The 17,829-nt window shown below is 37.8% G+C and overlaps 1 protein-coding gene across 2 annotated transcripts in view; it reads right to left on the bottom strand.

Moving 5' to 3' along the window:
* Positions 1 to 17,829, bottom strand: part of tyw1 (tRNA-yW synthesizing protein 1 homolog (S. cerevisiae)) — a 99,599-nt gene that overhangs the window by 75,558 nt on the left and 6,212 nt on the right. For both annotated transcript variants that reach the window (XM_059331852.1, XM_059331851.1), the window contains exons 6-8: positions 17,424 to 17,708; positions 13,411 to 13,533; positions 2,644 to 2,776 (exon numbers count right to left, since the gene is read on the bottom strand). In XM_059331852.1, the coding sequence (XP_059187835.1) occupies positions 2,644 to 2,776; positions 13,411 to 13,533; positions 17,424 to 17,708 (541 nt within the window). The remainder of the gene's footprint in view (positions 1 to 2,643; positions 2,777 to 13,410; positions 13,534 to 17,423; positions 17,709 to 17,829) is intronic.

The raw sequence follows: 17,829 nt of genomic DNA, 5'->3' as shown, positions 1-17,829 counted from the left end.
AAAATATATTGATATATTTTTTATATCGATATATCACCCAGCCCTAATTAGAAGTTTCTTGGACATTAGACAAGAGTTTCACAATGAGACTCCAGAAGCAGAAAAGCCAGAAAAGGGCTATACTGGAAACGGAGCCTTGGAAGACCTAATGTCATTAAAACAATGCCAAAACTTTCATCCTTCATTCTTTTATTGCAAATGAAACAAACGGTCTACCGGGACAGACTGCTGCCAGGATAAAAAACATGAAACAGGTCAACATTTGGTCAAATGAAGTAAAGTCTTGCTCACAGAGACCTATTTATAGAGTGTTGTGTAAGCCAACAGTTGGGGGCTACTGGCTGAAAATGAGAGGCCTCAGCTATACTAGTGAATGGACTGAATAGAGAAGAGATAGTAAAATGTCTCAGACAGAAATAATGAGTCAACAACTGAGACTCTGAGGCTTCATGAGAGGCAAACACCTACACAGGGAACATATGGACACACCACATGTAGCATCGTTTCACAAAGTGAAATATTACAAATATTGAGTCATGCATAAAATGTAGCATTCAGACAGATCCCAACGTCAGATGTGACGTCTATAAATCTGAATATTTCACACTGGGAGCTCAATTCTTTAAATATTTCTCCTAGATAATTTCACATTTTCTTAATCCAATTTAAATTCAAAACCCAATTAGGGCTGTACTGAATAGTCTGACACTTGAAACAGCATTGTAATGCTGGGTGACTGTCAGCCAACTGGACGAATATACTGGAGGCTGACTAAGTACATTTTTTGGGGGCAATTTTGGGCATTTTTGTCATTTTTATTTTCAAATTTAATGGTCCACCTCCAGAGAAGAAGGCGCCATGAACCAGGTCAGCAATGGTGACGGAGACGGCGGGAAAAAACAGCGTGCAGAGCCAATGTGCTTTCACATCTAACTCAGTGAATTAAGGTTTATTTCAGCCCAAACAAATCTGATGATAGTTGAAACAGTAGAAAGACAAGCCAAGAGTATTAAGAGTATTAATGTGAGTTGAATTTTGTTTCTGTTGCGTTTGATGTGGGATAACATTCCCCTGGATGAGCACTGCAGCAAGACTCTACTTCCCCTGCACCTTCAACCTCCCACAGACACCTGTTGACTGTCTGCTGCTGTCTGGGGCCTAGCAAGGTCGTCTCCATAGCAACCGCTATGTTATCGCTTTTTGACATTCCAGCTAGCTGAGACAGGGACTGATTAGGTACTGGGCAAAGGAGGGTCTCAGGCTTACACACTCGAACTCCCACATATACAGATATGTATAAATCCACCCACCCACCCACGCCTTTGACGTTCGTACCCCCATCGACACAAGCGGGTCTGTGACAGTGTCTCAAATGGCTGCAGGACCGGATGGCTGCTTGACTAAGTCTGTTCATGTTGTGAATTGTATTGTGTCTATGCTTATGTTGCTGGGATTTTTTTTTCATTGTTTTTTCCTCCTTTCCTCGTGTAGTGCTGTATTTCTTTTCTTTCATCTCTGTCTCCCTGTCCTGTCCACCTCTTTCATATTGTATATGTGTTTAAAGTATACGTTTGGATGGGTTAATGGCTTGTCAAATGTAGTAAACCCATCAATCCAAACATATTTCCCATAAAATATGACAACAAAAAATTCACTTTTTGAAAATAAAACAGCCAGAAAAACAATAAGACATTTTAAAAAGGTGATTACAGTCCATAAGGTTGGACATTGAATTAAGAAGTGTATAAACACTTTGCAGTGGACAGCAGCTAGTAGTAGTGCTGATGTTTTGGTGTGGGAGGAGAGAGAAGTGAGACTCTTGGGAGTGCACCCTGAGGACAGCAGGAGGCCGAGACAGTAATTGGACTGCAATGCATCATTAAGAGCCATTAGACAACACACATTCCCTGGCTCCACACTTCTCCTCATGCAGCACCCCTGACCAACTTTAACTGACCTGTTTTTAAATTTATTTATTAGGATGTTAAAAAAATTGTGCTGGAACACAGGATGCCTTTTCAGCAGCTTTAACATAATCCAACATATTCAATTCCAAGGTTTTACTTCTTTCTGCATGGTATGCCAAAGTAATTAGCCCTTTAGGACAGTAAACAGGACACTTAATGAATAACAAGAAACATATTTACCCACCCGAGGGAAATTTGAGTTTAAGTGACTTTCAGTGACTTTGATCAAGAATGTATAAAAATATACATAAACTGACTTCTTCCCTGTCAACTTGTGTACGTTTGTTAGATTTACTGCAGAACATTTTAACATGACATGATTCATAATTCATGTATTAAAGTGAATTACAACTTGGCTGCCCTTGTGGAGAGCGAAAGGTTAGGATCTGCTGACAAGCAGCTGGTGTGTAATGTGATTTTTTTTTATTGCAAAGCAGTGCAGCTAGATATTATGAATATATTATCCACAGTGACACCAGCAGATGTTCTTTGTGAACTGGCTGCACAATTTTATGCAAGTCAAAGATTAATAAAACTCTCTCCAGCACCACGTGAAGCCGTGTCAGTGATAGACCTTATTGATGTTCCTTTCATCACGTTTCTAAGTGTTATATTTCACGTTTGCTCTTTAATTAATGACTTGTACTGAATCCAAATCTCCGTCCAGTTTCCTCACCTTGCTTTGTCAGTGCTTCTTTAAGAGCAGGGGTGATCATCTCTCTTCTTTCCCCTTCGTCTTCAGTCTTCTTCACTCCGTTCAGCTTGGATAGTTTCACCATCTGGCCATCTCCTCGGCCCTCTTCTTTGCTCTGTGGCAGAGACAAAAAACTCAGTAATCCACTGCTTTTAACCACAATGACATCTATGAAAACCAGGCTCTGTTTGGTGTGTTGCAACAGTCATCTGTCACAACTATAAAACTCTGTTGTTGAACAATTCATGTTGAGGAGAAAAAAAATATCTTGTAGGAAAGAAAGTAATTCAAATTTTCAGCCAATAAAATCATAGAACAAAGCACAAACCCAGGTTTCATGGTGGACAGGAAGTCTTAATTGCTATATTTGTGTATGATTTTATTGTATTTTAATAACTGTACAGCACTTTGTCAACTGAGGTTGTTTTTAAATGTGCTCTATGAATAAACTGACTTGACTTGACTTCAAAAAAGGGTGTACTTGTGTATTTTTATGCTATTGTATAATCATTATATCGGTGACATTAAATTGTTTTAAAATGGCAATAATATAATTTATTTTCATTATTTCTAGGAGAATATATCCAACAAAATATTAACAGGCCTAATACTGTAGTTTTATGTACATTGTAATTTCTAATGCGGAATAAAGAGGGTCAACAGAATAAAATGAGTCAAACAGAAACTGCAGTAAACAGTTATCTTTTTCTTTCTTTTTTTATCCCAACAGCAGGAAACTTCCAGAAAGGCATCAAAACCTAGTTTGAATATGAAGCTGCTGCTTGCCACATGATTTGATGCTTATCACTGTAAGAAGTTAAAAGCAAGAAATTCCAAAGAGCTGCTCCACCAAAGTGTGTTTGATGTTGGACATGACTGAAGATGAAGGGTTGTGAGTCTGTGATCCTTGTGTGACTTTGTGTGTCACGTAACCGTTACCCACTGCATGGATCATTTCTGAATAAAGGGACTTCATCCTGCCTGAACAGCACACACTAATCTTGATTTAAGGCCCTTTAGGGGCCCAGTGAAACACAACAAAAGGTCTACAGCAGGGGTCTCAAACTCAAATTACCTGGGGGCCGATGGAGGCAGTATCAAAATGACCAAAAAAAGACACAAAATTAATTTAAAAAAGACAAAAAATGACCAAAAAGTCACAAAATGACAAAAAAAAAGACACAAAATGACAAAAAAGACAAAACGACACAAAATTATTAAAAAAAGACACAAAATATCCCAGAAAAGACACAAAATGACTGAAAAGACACTAAATTATTTAAAAAAGACAGAATTACCAAAAGACACACAATTATTAAAAAAGACACAAAATGACCAAAAAAGACACAAAATTAAAAAATACACAAAATGACCCAGAAAAGACAGTAAATGACCCCAAATTACACTTAATTATTTAAAAAAGACACAAAATTACAAAAAAAGACAAAAAATTACTAAAAAGAATACAGAATTACCCAAAAAGACACAAAATTATAAAAAAAAAGACACAAAATTACCCAAAAAAGTAATTAAAGTGCCATTCATATAAAACTCATATTAAACTGGTGGGGGCCACAAAATATCGTCCTGAGGACCGCAATTGGCCCGCGGGCCGTGAGTTTGAGACACATGGTCTACAGCATCACAGGACAATGTTTGGACATTAAACTACAAAGTCTGTTTGGATGCTAAAGCTGCTGCAGCATATTCGTTTGAAGATTAACAACTTTCTTCAGGCCAGGATTACATTACTGCAGTGTGTAAATCTAAATATTAGAGACAAACTGTTTACAGATACAACAGAAGATGAATTAAATCCAGCTAGAAAAGTTGCCCAGTGCACAGGAAGATGTATTATTTTTCAGAAAGGTGTGATGGAAGAGGTGCCTTTGTGATTAACAATGTTAAGTGACAGCTCCTCCCAATTACTGTGCTGCTGCCACTGCTTCAGAGTGTCTATGGGGATCTATATGTCACCTTCTTAGCACTGCAGATCTCATAAGGGGCTGATTCTCTGTCAGCTAACGTTGATGAATGTTGGACTGTGTGTTCCTGAGGAAGTGAGACTTGAGTTGACTGGATCCTGAGCTGTAGGGCAATAACCCCAGCTCACTAGCTACACACCTCTAAATGGGATAAAAAATGTCTTCGGATATAAACTCTATGTGCTTCAGCCAGAAAGGTCTGATCACCACTCAATTTTAAAGTAGTGTGAACATCCATATTTTTATTATTTATAAGTTTACTTCAACCAAAGATGTAATAATTTCAATTTGTCTGGTTTTCTGTCTGTCAGAAAAAATACGGAAAACTACTGGGAGGATTTTCTTAAAACTACAGACTGAATATAAAGATGGACAGCTCCAAAATGATATACATCAGTTCCAACATCTGTTTGCCAAAGGTACACTGTGTATGATTTGTATTGTATTTCAATAACTGTACAGCACTTTGGTCAACTGAGGTTGTTTTTAATGTCTATAAATAAACTTTGACTTGACTTGATTCTTTATTAATACTGCACAGTTCAGTGTGACATCACAAGCGAGGTGGCAGCGGCTGCATGGAGGATATTTTGGCTTCACTTCTGTACAGCAGGAAAAGATAGTAAAAAGAGATTGAACATCACTAAAAAGATTAAGCATCTCAGCACGACCTCTGGTGTTGAGAGCCCATCTGTTTCTGCTGACAATGGTGCGTTTTCACCTTCTACCCGGAGGAATCGGAGCACATGTTGGGGTCCAGCAGCTCAATCTGCTCGCTGCAGCTGAGGCCATGTGTGGCCGCAATTAACCAGCTTCAGCCCCAAGTAAAGATTTAACCCTTAATAGGGCACTCATTGAAATACTTGCAAACTCCAAATTTCAATCCTAGAGAATATTGGAGGATATTACATACTGCCAGAATGTGTAAAAAAACATACGGACCCGGGGGAGGGGGGTAATATGTAGAGAAAAAAGTTTATGAGATTAAAGTGGCAAATCTAGGAGAAAAAAATGCGCAGATATATGAGATTTAAAGTGATGAATCGGCGAGAAAAAAAGTTGGGTTTTTTTCACTTTTTTCTCGTAAATCTGCGACTTTTTTCACGCAGATTTGCCACTTTAAATCTCTTAAATCTGCAACTTTTTTTTCTTCTAGATTTGCCACTTTAATCTAGTAAATGTGCAACGTTTCCCTCGAAATACTACCTCCCCCTGGGTTTGTATTTTTATTCATACTTGGCCCTAATATGCCGTCATAGTCAAGTTCTCCTGGTACAAGTCACTGAAGAATAACTCTGTTTGTACGACTGTTTCTTGCAGATTTTTTTTCAAAATTTTTCACTTTAAATTGGGGGTCAAGGTCAATAAAGTTAATATTATTATATTATTATCATACTGATTGGGCAGATGTCATGGTGTCACCGTCTGTGACGTACCCTGATCTTTGCTGATTAATAGATTTAGGAGATTTAAAGTGGTGAATCTGCGAGAAAAAAAGTTGTTTTTTTCACTTTTTTCTCGTAAATCTGCAACTTTTTTCATGCAGATTTGGCACTTTAAATCTCTTAAATCTGCGACTTTTTTTCTTCTAGATTTGCCACTTTAATCTAGTAAATTTGCAACTTTTTTCTTGAAATATTACCTGAAGTTACCAAATGTAGTTCTTTGCCTGATAAAGGGTTAACAGCAGATATCCAAACTGAAACTTTGGATGTGTAGCCTGCAATTTAGACCTCAAAATGGGATTTATCACTCTGAGCCAGCAAGCGTCCACCTTCACTTACTGCATCTGTGACATGCAAGGTTCTGACAGCATACACAACGTGTAGCCAACAGTGCAACAATCTGTCCCCGTGGTGTTTGCGTGCAGCCCTGGCGGTTCATCTGGCTGCAGCCTCTAGTCCCCACTGCTCAGCTTCAGAGCTCACAGACGTCCAGTCATGCCCGAGCCTGTCTGGACTAACAGAACTGGGACATCTCGCAGCAGCGTGTTGTTCTCTGGAGCCGTGACACGACGTGGTGCTGATGCAGACGGACAGAGCAGCGATAACACACAGAGCAAGCAGGTGATCACGGGACAAACACAAAGTACATGTGGGAGAAAGAGTGCAGAAGAGAAGTATGGGGGGAAAGCAAGAAAGAAGTCTTGGAAACTAAATAAATAAATAAGCAAAACTCGTATAAGCTGCCACCACGTACGCACAAACAACACACTTGACCTCAAGCCAAATTTTAGCCTCCTAAGGCGAGAGCTGTGGCCAAAGGGTGGGGACGTTTTTCTTAAAACAACCAAGCTATAGAGCGGCTGGACACAGTTAATAAAACCTCAAAACCAACCTTTATTACTCTACATTAATGCACTTAAATAGGGAATAAGAATAAGTTAGCCTTGTCCCATTGCTGCCTTAAGTAAATTAAATCATATAATGTAAAATGTTTTTTCATAGATTCTTGTGGGCTGTGTGTGGGAACAATCATATCAGACATAAATCAGTATTTGACTTGGGTGTCATGACTGATGACCAACTGATCTTCAAGGTTCATGTGTCCTCAATTGCCCGATCTTGTCAATTCTCCCTGTACAACATCAGGAAAATCAGACCCTACCTGACTGAGCAATCACACAACTCCTGGTTCAGGCCCTTGTGTTATTGCGTTTAGATTACTGCAACTCTCTACTGGCAGGTCTTCCTGCTGCACCACCAAGCCTCTGCAGATGATCCAGAACGCGGCTGCACGTCTGGTCTTCAACCAGCCCAGGAGAGCACATGTCACTACGCTCTTCGTCTCTCTCTCTCTGGCTCCCGGTCAAAGCAGCATCAAACTCAAAGACTTGTCTCTTGCTTACAAAATTGCAACAGGTACAGCCCCTTCTTATCTGAACTTCTTTGTTCAGGTCCACAAACCCTCCCGTCCACTACGCTCTTCCAGTGAAAGACGTCTGGCTCCTCCACCACTGAAGGCCTCCACGTCTCAAACAGAGTCCTTCTCAATTGTTCAAGAAGAGACTGAAGTAAAGTAGGAACTATATTTGTCCCTCTGAACCAAAAACATGAAAACCCAGCACAGAAACCTGTGTGTCCGCTCGGGTTAATGATCCGTTCCACACCAACTCTCTCTGCCAACAGTCCTGCAGCATTATAATGGACCACTCTGGCAGAAACAGAACCCTCCTAGGACAAAGTTTAGATGCCAACGCAGTGTACATTTGTGCAAAATCAATTAGAGAAACAATGGAAATGAAGCTTACTGCAGTTGGCAGAATAGTAGCAGAACTAGAGCCAAAGACTGATATAGACGAAGGTTGGGCAATATGAACTCTGCACTCTGGCAGCCAATCACAGCCCGCCTGGCACTCTATCACTGGGCGCACTTAAAGAAAAACAGTTGTGGGAAATATGTATCATCACCAAGTTTAGCAGGATCCAGTCATCTTCATTCCTGCCTGACTACAAGCACCACTGACATCAATACAGACCAATCCATCTGTGCCACATTTAGCTCTGCAGCCTTTTCATGCTCTGGCCTCAACACACAGACAAAATGGCAGAAACAGTTAGTGTTGGATGAGGTAACTTATTTATCCAAGTGAGAGATGATTTGTGGAGAACGTAGACTGCTACTGACACCTCGGCTCGGTAATTGTAAGATAAAAGTCAACTAGAGGCAGGTGTTTATTTGAGGGTAATGGGTCTGAGAGCATGAAATGCCACAACCAATGAAAGTCATTAGTGAGCAGACACAGCCGTAAACTCCAGACAGCCCAGTTCAAAAACTGACTGGCTGATCAATATTGTGCATGAAATCTTTTTTTCCAAGTAAAATCACTCCTCTATGTAAAAAAAAAAAAATAGCAACAGACTTCCTTGCTTGAACAGCTTTTTGGACTGAATTTTAAAAGAATATGGGACTCACTGCAAAAAAGGTGTCTAAAAACAAGATAAAAACACTAAATCTGAGAGAAATGATCTTGCTGCATGGACAGATAATTTCACTTGACAAGATTTCTTAAATTAAGATTGTTAAACCTCTGAAGTCCAGGAGATTTTGGTTCAAATTTGTCAACTTCCTATGCATTAATTTCTCTCTGTGTTTAGCATCTTTCAGTCTGTCCTGACATCACATGCATGGCTCCCTTCTCTCCACAAACACTTCCATCTATCATTCTGATTTTTTATTTTTTCAAATTAAAGTATAAAGCTGCCAGGAATACAAAAGACAAACAAAAGACAGGTTTCTATGGAAATATACCTTGTTTTTTCTTCTTCTTTTTTTTTTAGTAATCATACACACAGAAACAGCAGAAAAAATAACATAAATTAAACCATAAAACAGTCTATTTGCATGTAAATTAGAAGTAGTAATTGTTTTCACTGTAAAGAAAATTCACATAAAAATGTTCTAGAAACATAAATGGCACTTTCAACTGGCTTGTTCAGCTTGTCTGTTATATAAATAAAGTTATTACTGTAAATAAAACATGCTCAGTGTATTTTCAATGAATAGATGGACTCCAGGAGGTTAAATCTAGAAATATGCATGTTGTACGCATAAAATAAGAAATTAACTCTTAAAATAAGATGAATTCAAGCTGCAAGCAGCGATGAACTGTCAAATGAAATTATCTGTCCATGCATCAAGATCATTTCCCTCAGATTTAGTGTTTTTATCTTGTTTTTAGACACACTTTTCTACAGTGCAGCCATTATCCCTTTGTAGGAGAAAGAGAAAAGAACATTTTATTTGTCCATCAAGCACTCGATGACATGGTGTGATTGACTTCTGTTCGTAAATCGCCTGAAAATAATGGTGGGAAATAAAAACAACACAAATTCAGAAGCCCTTGGACACAGACTCAGACTTGTTGATGTCAGATAATTCATGCAAATAGCTTTGGAAGTGAAATAACATGTGGTGTTAAAGTGGCTCATTCAGAGTCTTTAGCTGCCGGCAAACTGAGAGTCTCTGCCATCACCTAGTGGTCAAACAGCGCCAGAGAAAGCTCACACCTGCAGTTATGATGAGAGGCGTCTCAAACATGTCACAAAACAAGCTGTCTGCATGGTAGATGTAATACAGCAACACCCAAAGTAGAGTTTACTCTTCCATTACAAGCCAAGAGACAAAATTTTAAAATATCCTACAACATTTCCATCTAAATCATATTTTGTGGCCCCCACCTTGATATGAAAGTTTAATTTTGAGTTTTATATGAATGGCACTTTACCGTGTTGTGTGTGGAAGGTCCCTTTAATTACTTTTTTTTGGATAATTTTGTGTCTTTTTTCAATAATTCTGTGTCTTTTTTAATAATTGTGTGTCTTTTTTGTGTCATTTTGTGTCTTTTCTAAGTAATTTAGTTTTTTTCTGTCATTTTGTGTCTTTTGTGGGTCATTTTGTGTCTTTTTTTAAATAATTTTGTGTCTTTTTTGTCATTTTGTGTCTTTTCTAAGTAATTTCGTTTTTATCTGTCATTTTGTGTCTTTTTTTAATAATTTTGTGTCTTTTTTTTTTGGTCATTTTGATACTGCCTCAAACGGCCCCCTGGTAGTTTGAGTTTGAGACCCCTGCTGTAAACTGCTGGACTTCAGATGGCTCTACACTGTAAATTAGCTTACTAACATATTCCAGTCAGGGGAATTTCCTTGTTCACACTTAATCTGCAGCTTGGCTAAATGCTTGTTGTCTCTTGGTAATAGCAAATGTTTCATCTACAAACTAATTACTTCTTGCACTGCCTTCTCCGTGTGACCAACTCATGCAAAAACAACACTAATTTGTTAATGTAGTCATACAGCAAAACTATTATCCTGCACTGCAAAAAAAGGTGTCTAAAATCTTTAAATCTAGACATAAGTATGTTGTATGCTTAAAATAAGAAATTAACACATAATTTACAATTTAGTTTAAGTAATTTAGTGTCTTTTTTTCCTCATTTTGTGTCTTTTTGGGTCATTTTGTGTCTTTTTTTAGTCATTTTGTGTCTTTTTTGTGTCATTTTGTGTCTAAGGACATTTTCACTATAATTTTAGTTAGTTTTGTAACTACAAAATACAGTTTCAGTTAGTTATGGGTTTTTTTAAAAACTCTCTTCTAGTTTTCGTTATTTTGTTAGTTTTCGTTAACTATAATAACCTTGGTTGGTTTGGCCATCACAAAAATAATTGAAAATATCTTGAGGGGAAAATAATGACAATAGAAGTGCATGACGTCCTCATAAAATAAACTAAATGAAAATAACTCAAAATTACAACTCAAACTTATAACTCAAAAACTCAAAAAAAACTTAAAATTAAAAATGTCTGGCTGCTTCCACTGCAGCAGACAGAACTGAGAAGTAATGAGCTTTTCAGGCTCCTCAAGTCATCAGCTGATGTCTCTTTAATGTCCCCAGCTGTGATGCATAAAACACATTGAAGCAGCTTACAAAGAGGCCTGTCCAACCCCCACACAGCTTACACACTTTACACTAGAATATTTATGTCACAAGTCTGGGAGAATCTGTTGTTTAAGTCATGTTTCATATCTGTGATGGACACTCTGCAGTCCAGCACTGTCAGCAAATTCACTTAAAGCATTATGCTTTCATGAGAACAAAATCTAGGAAGCACAAAAGCTGCAGGACTGTCGTGGGCATTCCTTTGAGTTAATAAAAAAGAAAAAAACACATCAAATTAATTTCACAGCTCTCACACAGAATTCGTTCCCTCACTTGTTTCTTTTGAGCCAAAAACAGGCGAACAAAAGGCAAAAGTGTAATTTGAGGTTGAAAGCTTAGACAGTTCATGTTTCTGTTGCAGCAACAAATCATTTTGCAGTTTCTTGTTGTTGTGAACTGACTTTCCCAGTTGAGGCAGGAGTTTGGAGCGAAACATAATGCAGGAAGAGACGATTTCAAAGTGGCCAGTGGTGTAAAGTAACAGGACATTCATCATATCCTGATATATTTAGGCTGAATATCAATATACGATATATATCCTGATATTTATATCACAAAGTGAGAGCAAATGTTCAGTCAAAGCCTAATATGACATGTCACAAGTAGTTTTATGGAAACCGTTTATATAAGTGAACATAAATGTCAACTTTTTTCATACGTAAACCTTTTTAGTTGATATGAAATCAATTTAATCGTTTTGGTTTTATGACTTAATAAACTTATTGGGGCTGAGATGGATCAGAAAAAGGAAATAAAGGAAACATTTATTGTGACTTTTTTTGAATCTCACACCCAACAAATACCCCATTACAAAAAAACTAAGCAAACTAAGCATTTTCCAAAAAATAAAAAATAATTAAAACTAGCAAACTCACTCTTAAAACTAAAGAAAACTGAATTTGAAAACAAAAAATCACAACAAAATTAAAACTAATGAAAAATCCCAAACTATTATAACCTTGTTCCCTACAACAATCTGTTACAAAAAAAAGCAAACTAAATATATTTTTTTCTTTCTATTTTCCGTCATTCATTCAGACATTATAGCTCATGTCTTTACATATAAATGAGAGGAATAATGCGTCTTCCTTCTCATTTTTCCTGCTTTTCTTGAGTCACTCGTTCCTCACAAGTCTGTGAAGTGGGCGTCCTCGCTCTTACGCAAGCCTCCACTTGTCGCCTGCTGGGGTCTGGTGTCTATCAACCCATCTGCCACTTCTCCATCAATGACACCAGTTTTTCTACTCACTCCACACACTTTTACATTGGACCGAGGTGGCAGAAACTTAATGTTGCAGCGGTGTCCGCCTGTAGAACTTAAGACACTTAAAACGCTGAGAATAAACCTGCTGGATGAGTGAAGCTCTGCTTTAAAATGATAACAGTATTATTGTGAAGCAGGCAGCTAGATGCTCTCAGGCTAACTCACATTTACAAGCAGAGTTTAAACTTTTGAATTCCCATTTTGAAAAACAGCTTCTTTTCCTTGGCTGTCAGAACTCTCAACACCCACACAGGATAAATTAATTAAAATGTGCAATAAAACACGATACAATTGATATGTGCAAAACATACTTTCTACCTCATCTATAAATTTATAGCATTTTCAGTAGTCATTTATTTATTTTTAGACTTATTTATACCATCACATGTCCTTGTTCTTGTTTCTGTCCTTGTTTAGTTTGGTATTTTTAAATACCGGGGGCCGGCGGCTCGTTAAGAAGAGTAACAACAAGTCGAAGCTGCCCAGTCCTCCTGCAGCAGTCTCTCCCAGTCACAGAGCCAGAGGAGATGTAAACCCATTAGCGTTCAGTCTGCAAATTGCTAACAGGCTAACAGTTAGCTCTGTAGCAGTACAGTGTGTATATGCTGCTGCTGCTGCAGGAGGTGTTCACTTAGCGATCTCTGTTTGTTTACAACAATTCCACACTGTACTGAAAAGTGTTAAATTTGCAGAAGTCTGAAGGTTGGTAAAGGAATAATCCGTGCCTTATAGCTAGTTGCATACCAGTCAGAGGTCAGTGTCTTCCCCACACCACAGAAATGACTGGAGATAACTTACCTGTTGATGTATAGCTGGGTGTATCCTGTATTATGCTTAAAAACTGTTTGAATTTAACTGTTCAGGGAGCTCCTCTCCCATAGCTCTTTTTGGTTGTGTGAGATTTTGTGCACTGTTTGAATAAAATCCTCGTTTTTTGGGAGTGAATTTTCACCCAAAATTAGGTTAAGCAAATTGTGTTTTATGACAGATAATAGTAGAAATCGAGGTCATTTCAAAGGTTCACATTCTTTTTCTTGCCCCTGTATTACTAAGTGTCTGACCTTTGCTTTCCTCACGCTGCTCATGATGTTTCCCAGATCCTCCATGTCAACCACTGAACCTGATGTTTTCTCATCTTGCAGGCCAGACTCGTCCTCATCACTGCTGGACTCGATCAAATCCTCCTGAAACAACAAGGAACAGAACAAAAAGGGTAAAATTAAAAATATGGTCTATAAAAATGCGCTACAAAGTCTAACAGTAGTTAGACTTTGTAGCGCACTGTCTAACTACTGTTAGACAAAGTCTAACAGTAGTTAGACTTTGTCTGTTAACAGCAGTAACTACACAAAGGGTGAAACTGAGGAAAAACTGCTTTAAAGTTTTTTAAAGTGTTTTAACTGGCCAGCCAAATGTGTTATAGGTAGATAAGGTGATATGACGCTTATTTCTACATGTATTGATGATGTAATTTTTATGCTCAAAAATCATGACGATTTATTTGACCTTTGACCCCAAAAATGTAGTTACTGCACTCTGGTTTTGCTATAAAAGGATCTAATAGTAATGTTGTTGTCTTCTTTCAGCTTTTTTATTTAGTTTTCAGTGAATAAACATTTTTAAATTGATTTTGTTATCAGTGTATTTAAAAGTGTTTTACAGCTCTATTCAAAGATGTGCGTATTTTAGACTTTAATATAATAAAGAAATGTTATATTTTAGTCTTAATGTATTTTTATCTCTCTTTTTTTACGAACGCACTTTCCCTTTCAAATAAACTTATAATTTCTATTATTTTTATGTTTAAATTAGTATACATATCCAAAGCAGACCGTGGTAAGTGCAATTACTGCTTGGTTTTGACTTAGGTTTTGTAGTGACTGCAATTTTTATATGATTATTTATCTGAAATAAAGCAAAATTGAAATCGAAAACTTTGTCACAAGATAAAACAGACATCAAGGAGTTAATTTTTAGTTAGAACTCAGTTTCGACCAAAAATGTAACTACTGCAGTTAGACTTTGTAGGGCAGAAAAGAGCAGAAAAAAGGTCAAGGACAGTTTGAGGCTGAGGATCTTGTGAAAAATGTTTCCAACCTAGCAGGAACATATGGTCCAACCTATAACCAATTAAAAACTTTGTCCGTGGTTAAGCGAGGGAGCCCATATGGAACGCATTTATCGTGCATTGTTATCTCCTCTAGAGCTGCCTGATTAAATAAAAAAACGACATATGCATGTTTACAGAGGATTTATCACAATGAGTGGCTAATGTCGGAGCTTCTGCCCACATGTGCAGCAGCAGGATGAAACGCATGAGCGGCCCGGTGTGGAGATAAATCACCACGATGGTCCCCTCGCCGCCGCTCTCAGCTACACTCGGTTCCGGTTGAATGTCACCTCTGTGGAGTGCAATCAGTGCTGCAGACGGAGGGGAAGAAGTCTCAGCTAGAGTTGGCTCTGAGGTGCCTGCTACCATGACAACTGGTCATCTGTGTGCGCTGTGATGCATATGAAAGGTTATGATGCATGTGTGTGTATGTATATTTACATGTCTGCTTGTAAATGGACTGCATTTATATGGCACTTTTATCTGAAGTGTTGCTTCTTATTTACCCATTAATACACATCTCACCTCCACATGTGGACAGGAGGAGCTGTGTTAATTAAATTACTTTTTTTATACTTTGACATGATGGGCAGCCTTTACAGTGATGTTGTGAGTATTTATAGCACCGTCACTGCAAAAAAGGTGTGTCTAAAAACAAGATAAAAACACTAAATCTGAGGGAAATGATCTTGCTGCATGGACAGATAATTTCACTTGACAAGATTTCTTAAATTAAGATTGTTAAATCTAGAAATAAGTATGTTGCATGCTTAAAATAAGAAATTAACACCGATGAACTGGCCTAAGCAGAGTGCACTGCAAATGATTTGTTTCTTCCGAAGAGAAAAGTTAGATAATTTATCTTTAATTTAAGAAATCTTGTCAAGTGAAATTATCTGTCCATGCAGCAAGATCATTTCCCTCAGATTTATTGTTTTTATCTTGTTTTTAGACACACCTTTTTTGCAGTGCACACATTAATACACTTGCACATCTCACCTCCACATGTGGACAGGAGGAGCTGTGTTAATTCAATTGCTTTTTTTATATTTTGACATGATGGGCAGCTTTTAAAGTGGTGTTGGGAGTATTTATAGCACCCTGGTTTCCCTTGAAAATGCACAAAATCAGTGCTTCTAAATACAGAGCTGATACACTGAGATCAACACTTGTCTTCCTGAGTCCTTATCAGACTTTAATCTCATTGCAGGGGTTTCAACATGAGGCTGTTAGCCCCACCAGCCCACTTCAGGCTCCTGTGATAAGAGGTGCTTAAATATCTAAAGTGCCCTTGTAATGCTGAAATGTCCATAAACCAGAGGACGGTTTCCTAATTAGACATCAGCTAACCAGTTTCTCTGCCTTTTTATATTCACTAATTGTCTCCACCTGCTTATTTGTGCTCTGAATAAAGAGACGGGATCTATTTAGCAGTTCAATGGGCAGAATGAGGCTGCAGCTGTATCATATCCTCATAACATGGTTATGTGCTTTGGTTTGTGTTTCATTGCTACTGAAATAAACACTCAAACTTTGTCATGCACAACCTGTTCTTCAGGTAATACAAGGCAGTCTAATCATAGCATCGTTTTGAAAATCAACACAACGTTAGGAGGAAGTCAGGGGAGCGTTTTAAACAGGTTCTGCACTACGAAGCAGGATTTGAGGGTTAGCGAGGTAACTTCAGCTCTAACTCTGGGTTTTCAGTATCACAAAGGAGGTTCTAATTTATTTATTTTTATTTCTATATTTCTATAGCACCTTTCAAAACCAGGGTTACAAGGTGTTTTACAAAATACAATATCAGTGAGGCAATACAACAGTTAAAACAAAAATGAGAGAACATCATCAAAACAGTAAACAAGCATTAAATAAAATTTTAGAAACAAAAATTTTGCTTTCCTCACGCTGATTTTATGTGTAAAAACATTAGAATTATTGCACAAATGCCAGTCTGTACCAAGGTTATTCTAGTTAATGAAAACTAACGAAATAACGAAAACTATAATTGAAAAAACATTTTCGAGTTTTTAAAAAAACGATAACTAACTGAAACTATTTTGTGGTTACAAAACGAACTAAAACTAAATAAATTAATTTATCATTTTCGTCTTTGTCAACTTTTTTCATACGTAAACCTTTTTGGTTGATATGAAATCTATTTCATCTATCTGGTTTTATGACTTAATAAACTTATTAGGGCTGAGATGGATCAGAAAAGGGGAAAAAGGAAACATTTATTGTGACCTTAATGAATCTGGCACCCAACAAATACCCCATCAAAAAAAAAACTAAAGCTAACACTAAAACTAATAAAAACTAAACTAAAACTAAGCATTTTCAAAAACATAAAAACTACTCACTCTAAAAACAAATTAAAACTAACTGAATTTGAAAACAAAGACTGACAACGAAATTAAAATAGAAACTAATGAAAAATCCAAAACTATTATAACCTTGGTCTATACATGTTGGTTTTTAAAAGCATTTTAAAATGATACACAGACTCAGCTGTTGTGATACTGAGGGGGAGTTTGTTCCACAGCGTTGGAGCTAAAACAGTAAAGGTGTGATGTCCCTTTGTCTTGAGCCGAGACCGTGGGACGCTTAACAGCATGTGGTTTTCATATCTGAGGGATCTCGGTGCAGAGTAGGGGGTTAAGAGTTCTGAAATAGAGAGTGGAGCTAGACCATGGAGAGATTTATAGGTGATTAAGAGGATTTTAAACTGAATTCTGTAACGGACGGGGAGCTGATGTAATGCTGCGAGGACTGGAGTGATGTGTTCTCTGTGTTGTGTGTTTGTGAGAAGTCTTGCTGCTGCATTCTGTACCAACTGTAATCTAGTAATTGCTGCATAGGCATTTGGTTTTTTGCAGTTTTAACATGCATTTACTGCCATAAAAGTAAGAATGTGTGCCATTAAAAACACAAATGTCAAATAAGCATTTTTTCTGCCATTACCTCAGAGCTGTTGTTGTGTGAAGCTGCCTTCTCCTCCTCCTCCTCCTCCTGTCGGTCCTTCCTCTTGTTCTTACAGGATCCTCCGCTCTTACAGTTGCCGCTGCAGCTCTTCTTCTCCCCCTTGTTCAGGGCCTGCAGGCGGATCAGGAACTTCACCTTCCAGGCCAGGAAGTCTGCCTGAATGCTGCCATTACGGCTCTTCACCACATTACAGTCTCCCTCTCCTCTGGTCATGATCCGCATGCCGCTCAGCATCCAGAGCCACTTGTCCACGTTTTTACCCACCTGGTAAGGCAAAAAGAAAAGAGGGGTAAATAGAAAAACACTCTTCACCACGGCTGGGCTACAGCTTTCAACCTTGTAGTTGCTTTTTGACTAACTGATTCTACGTAAATTATAGGGTTGT

The sequence above is a fragment of the Centropristis striata genome, chromosome 4 (assembly GCF_030273125.1).
Source record: "Centropristis striata isolate RG_2023a ecotype Rhode Island chromosome 4, C.striata_1.0, whole genome shotgun sequence".
Classification (NCBI taxonomy): Eukaryota; Metazoa; Chordata; class Actinopteri; order Perciformes; family Serranidae; genus Centropristis; species Centropristis striata.
This window is presented reverse-complemented; position numbering and strand designations above follow the sequence as displayed.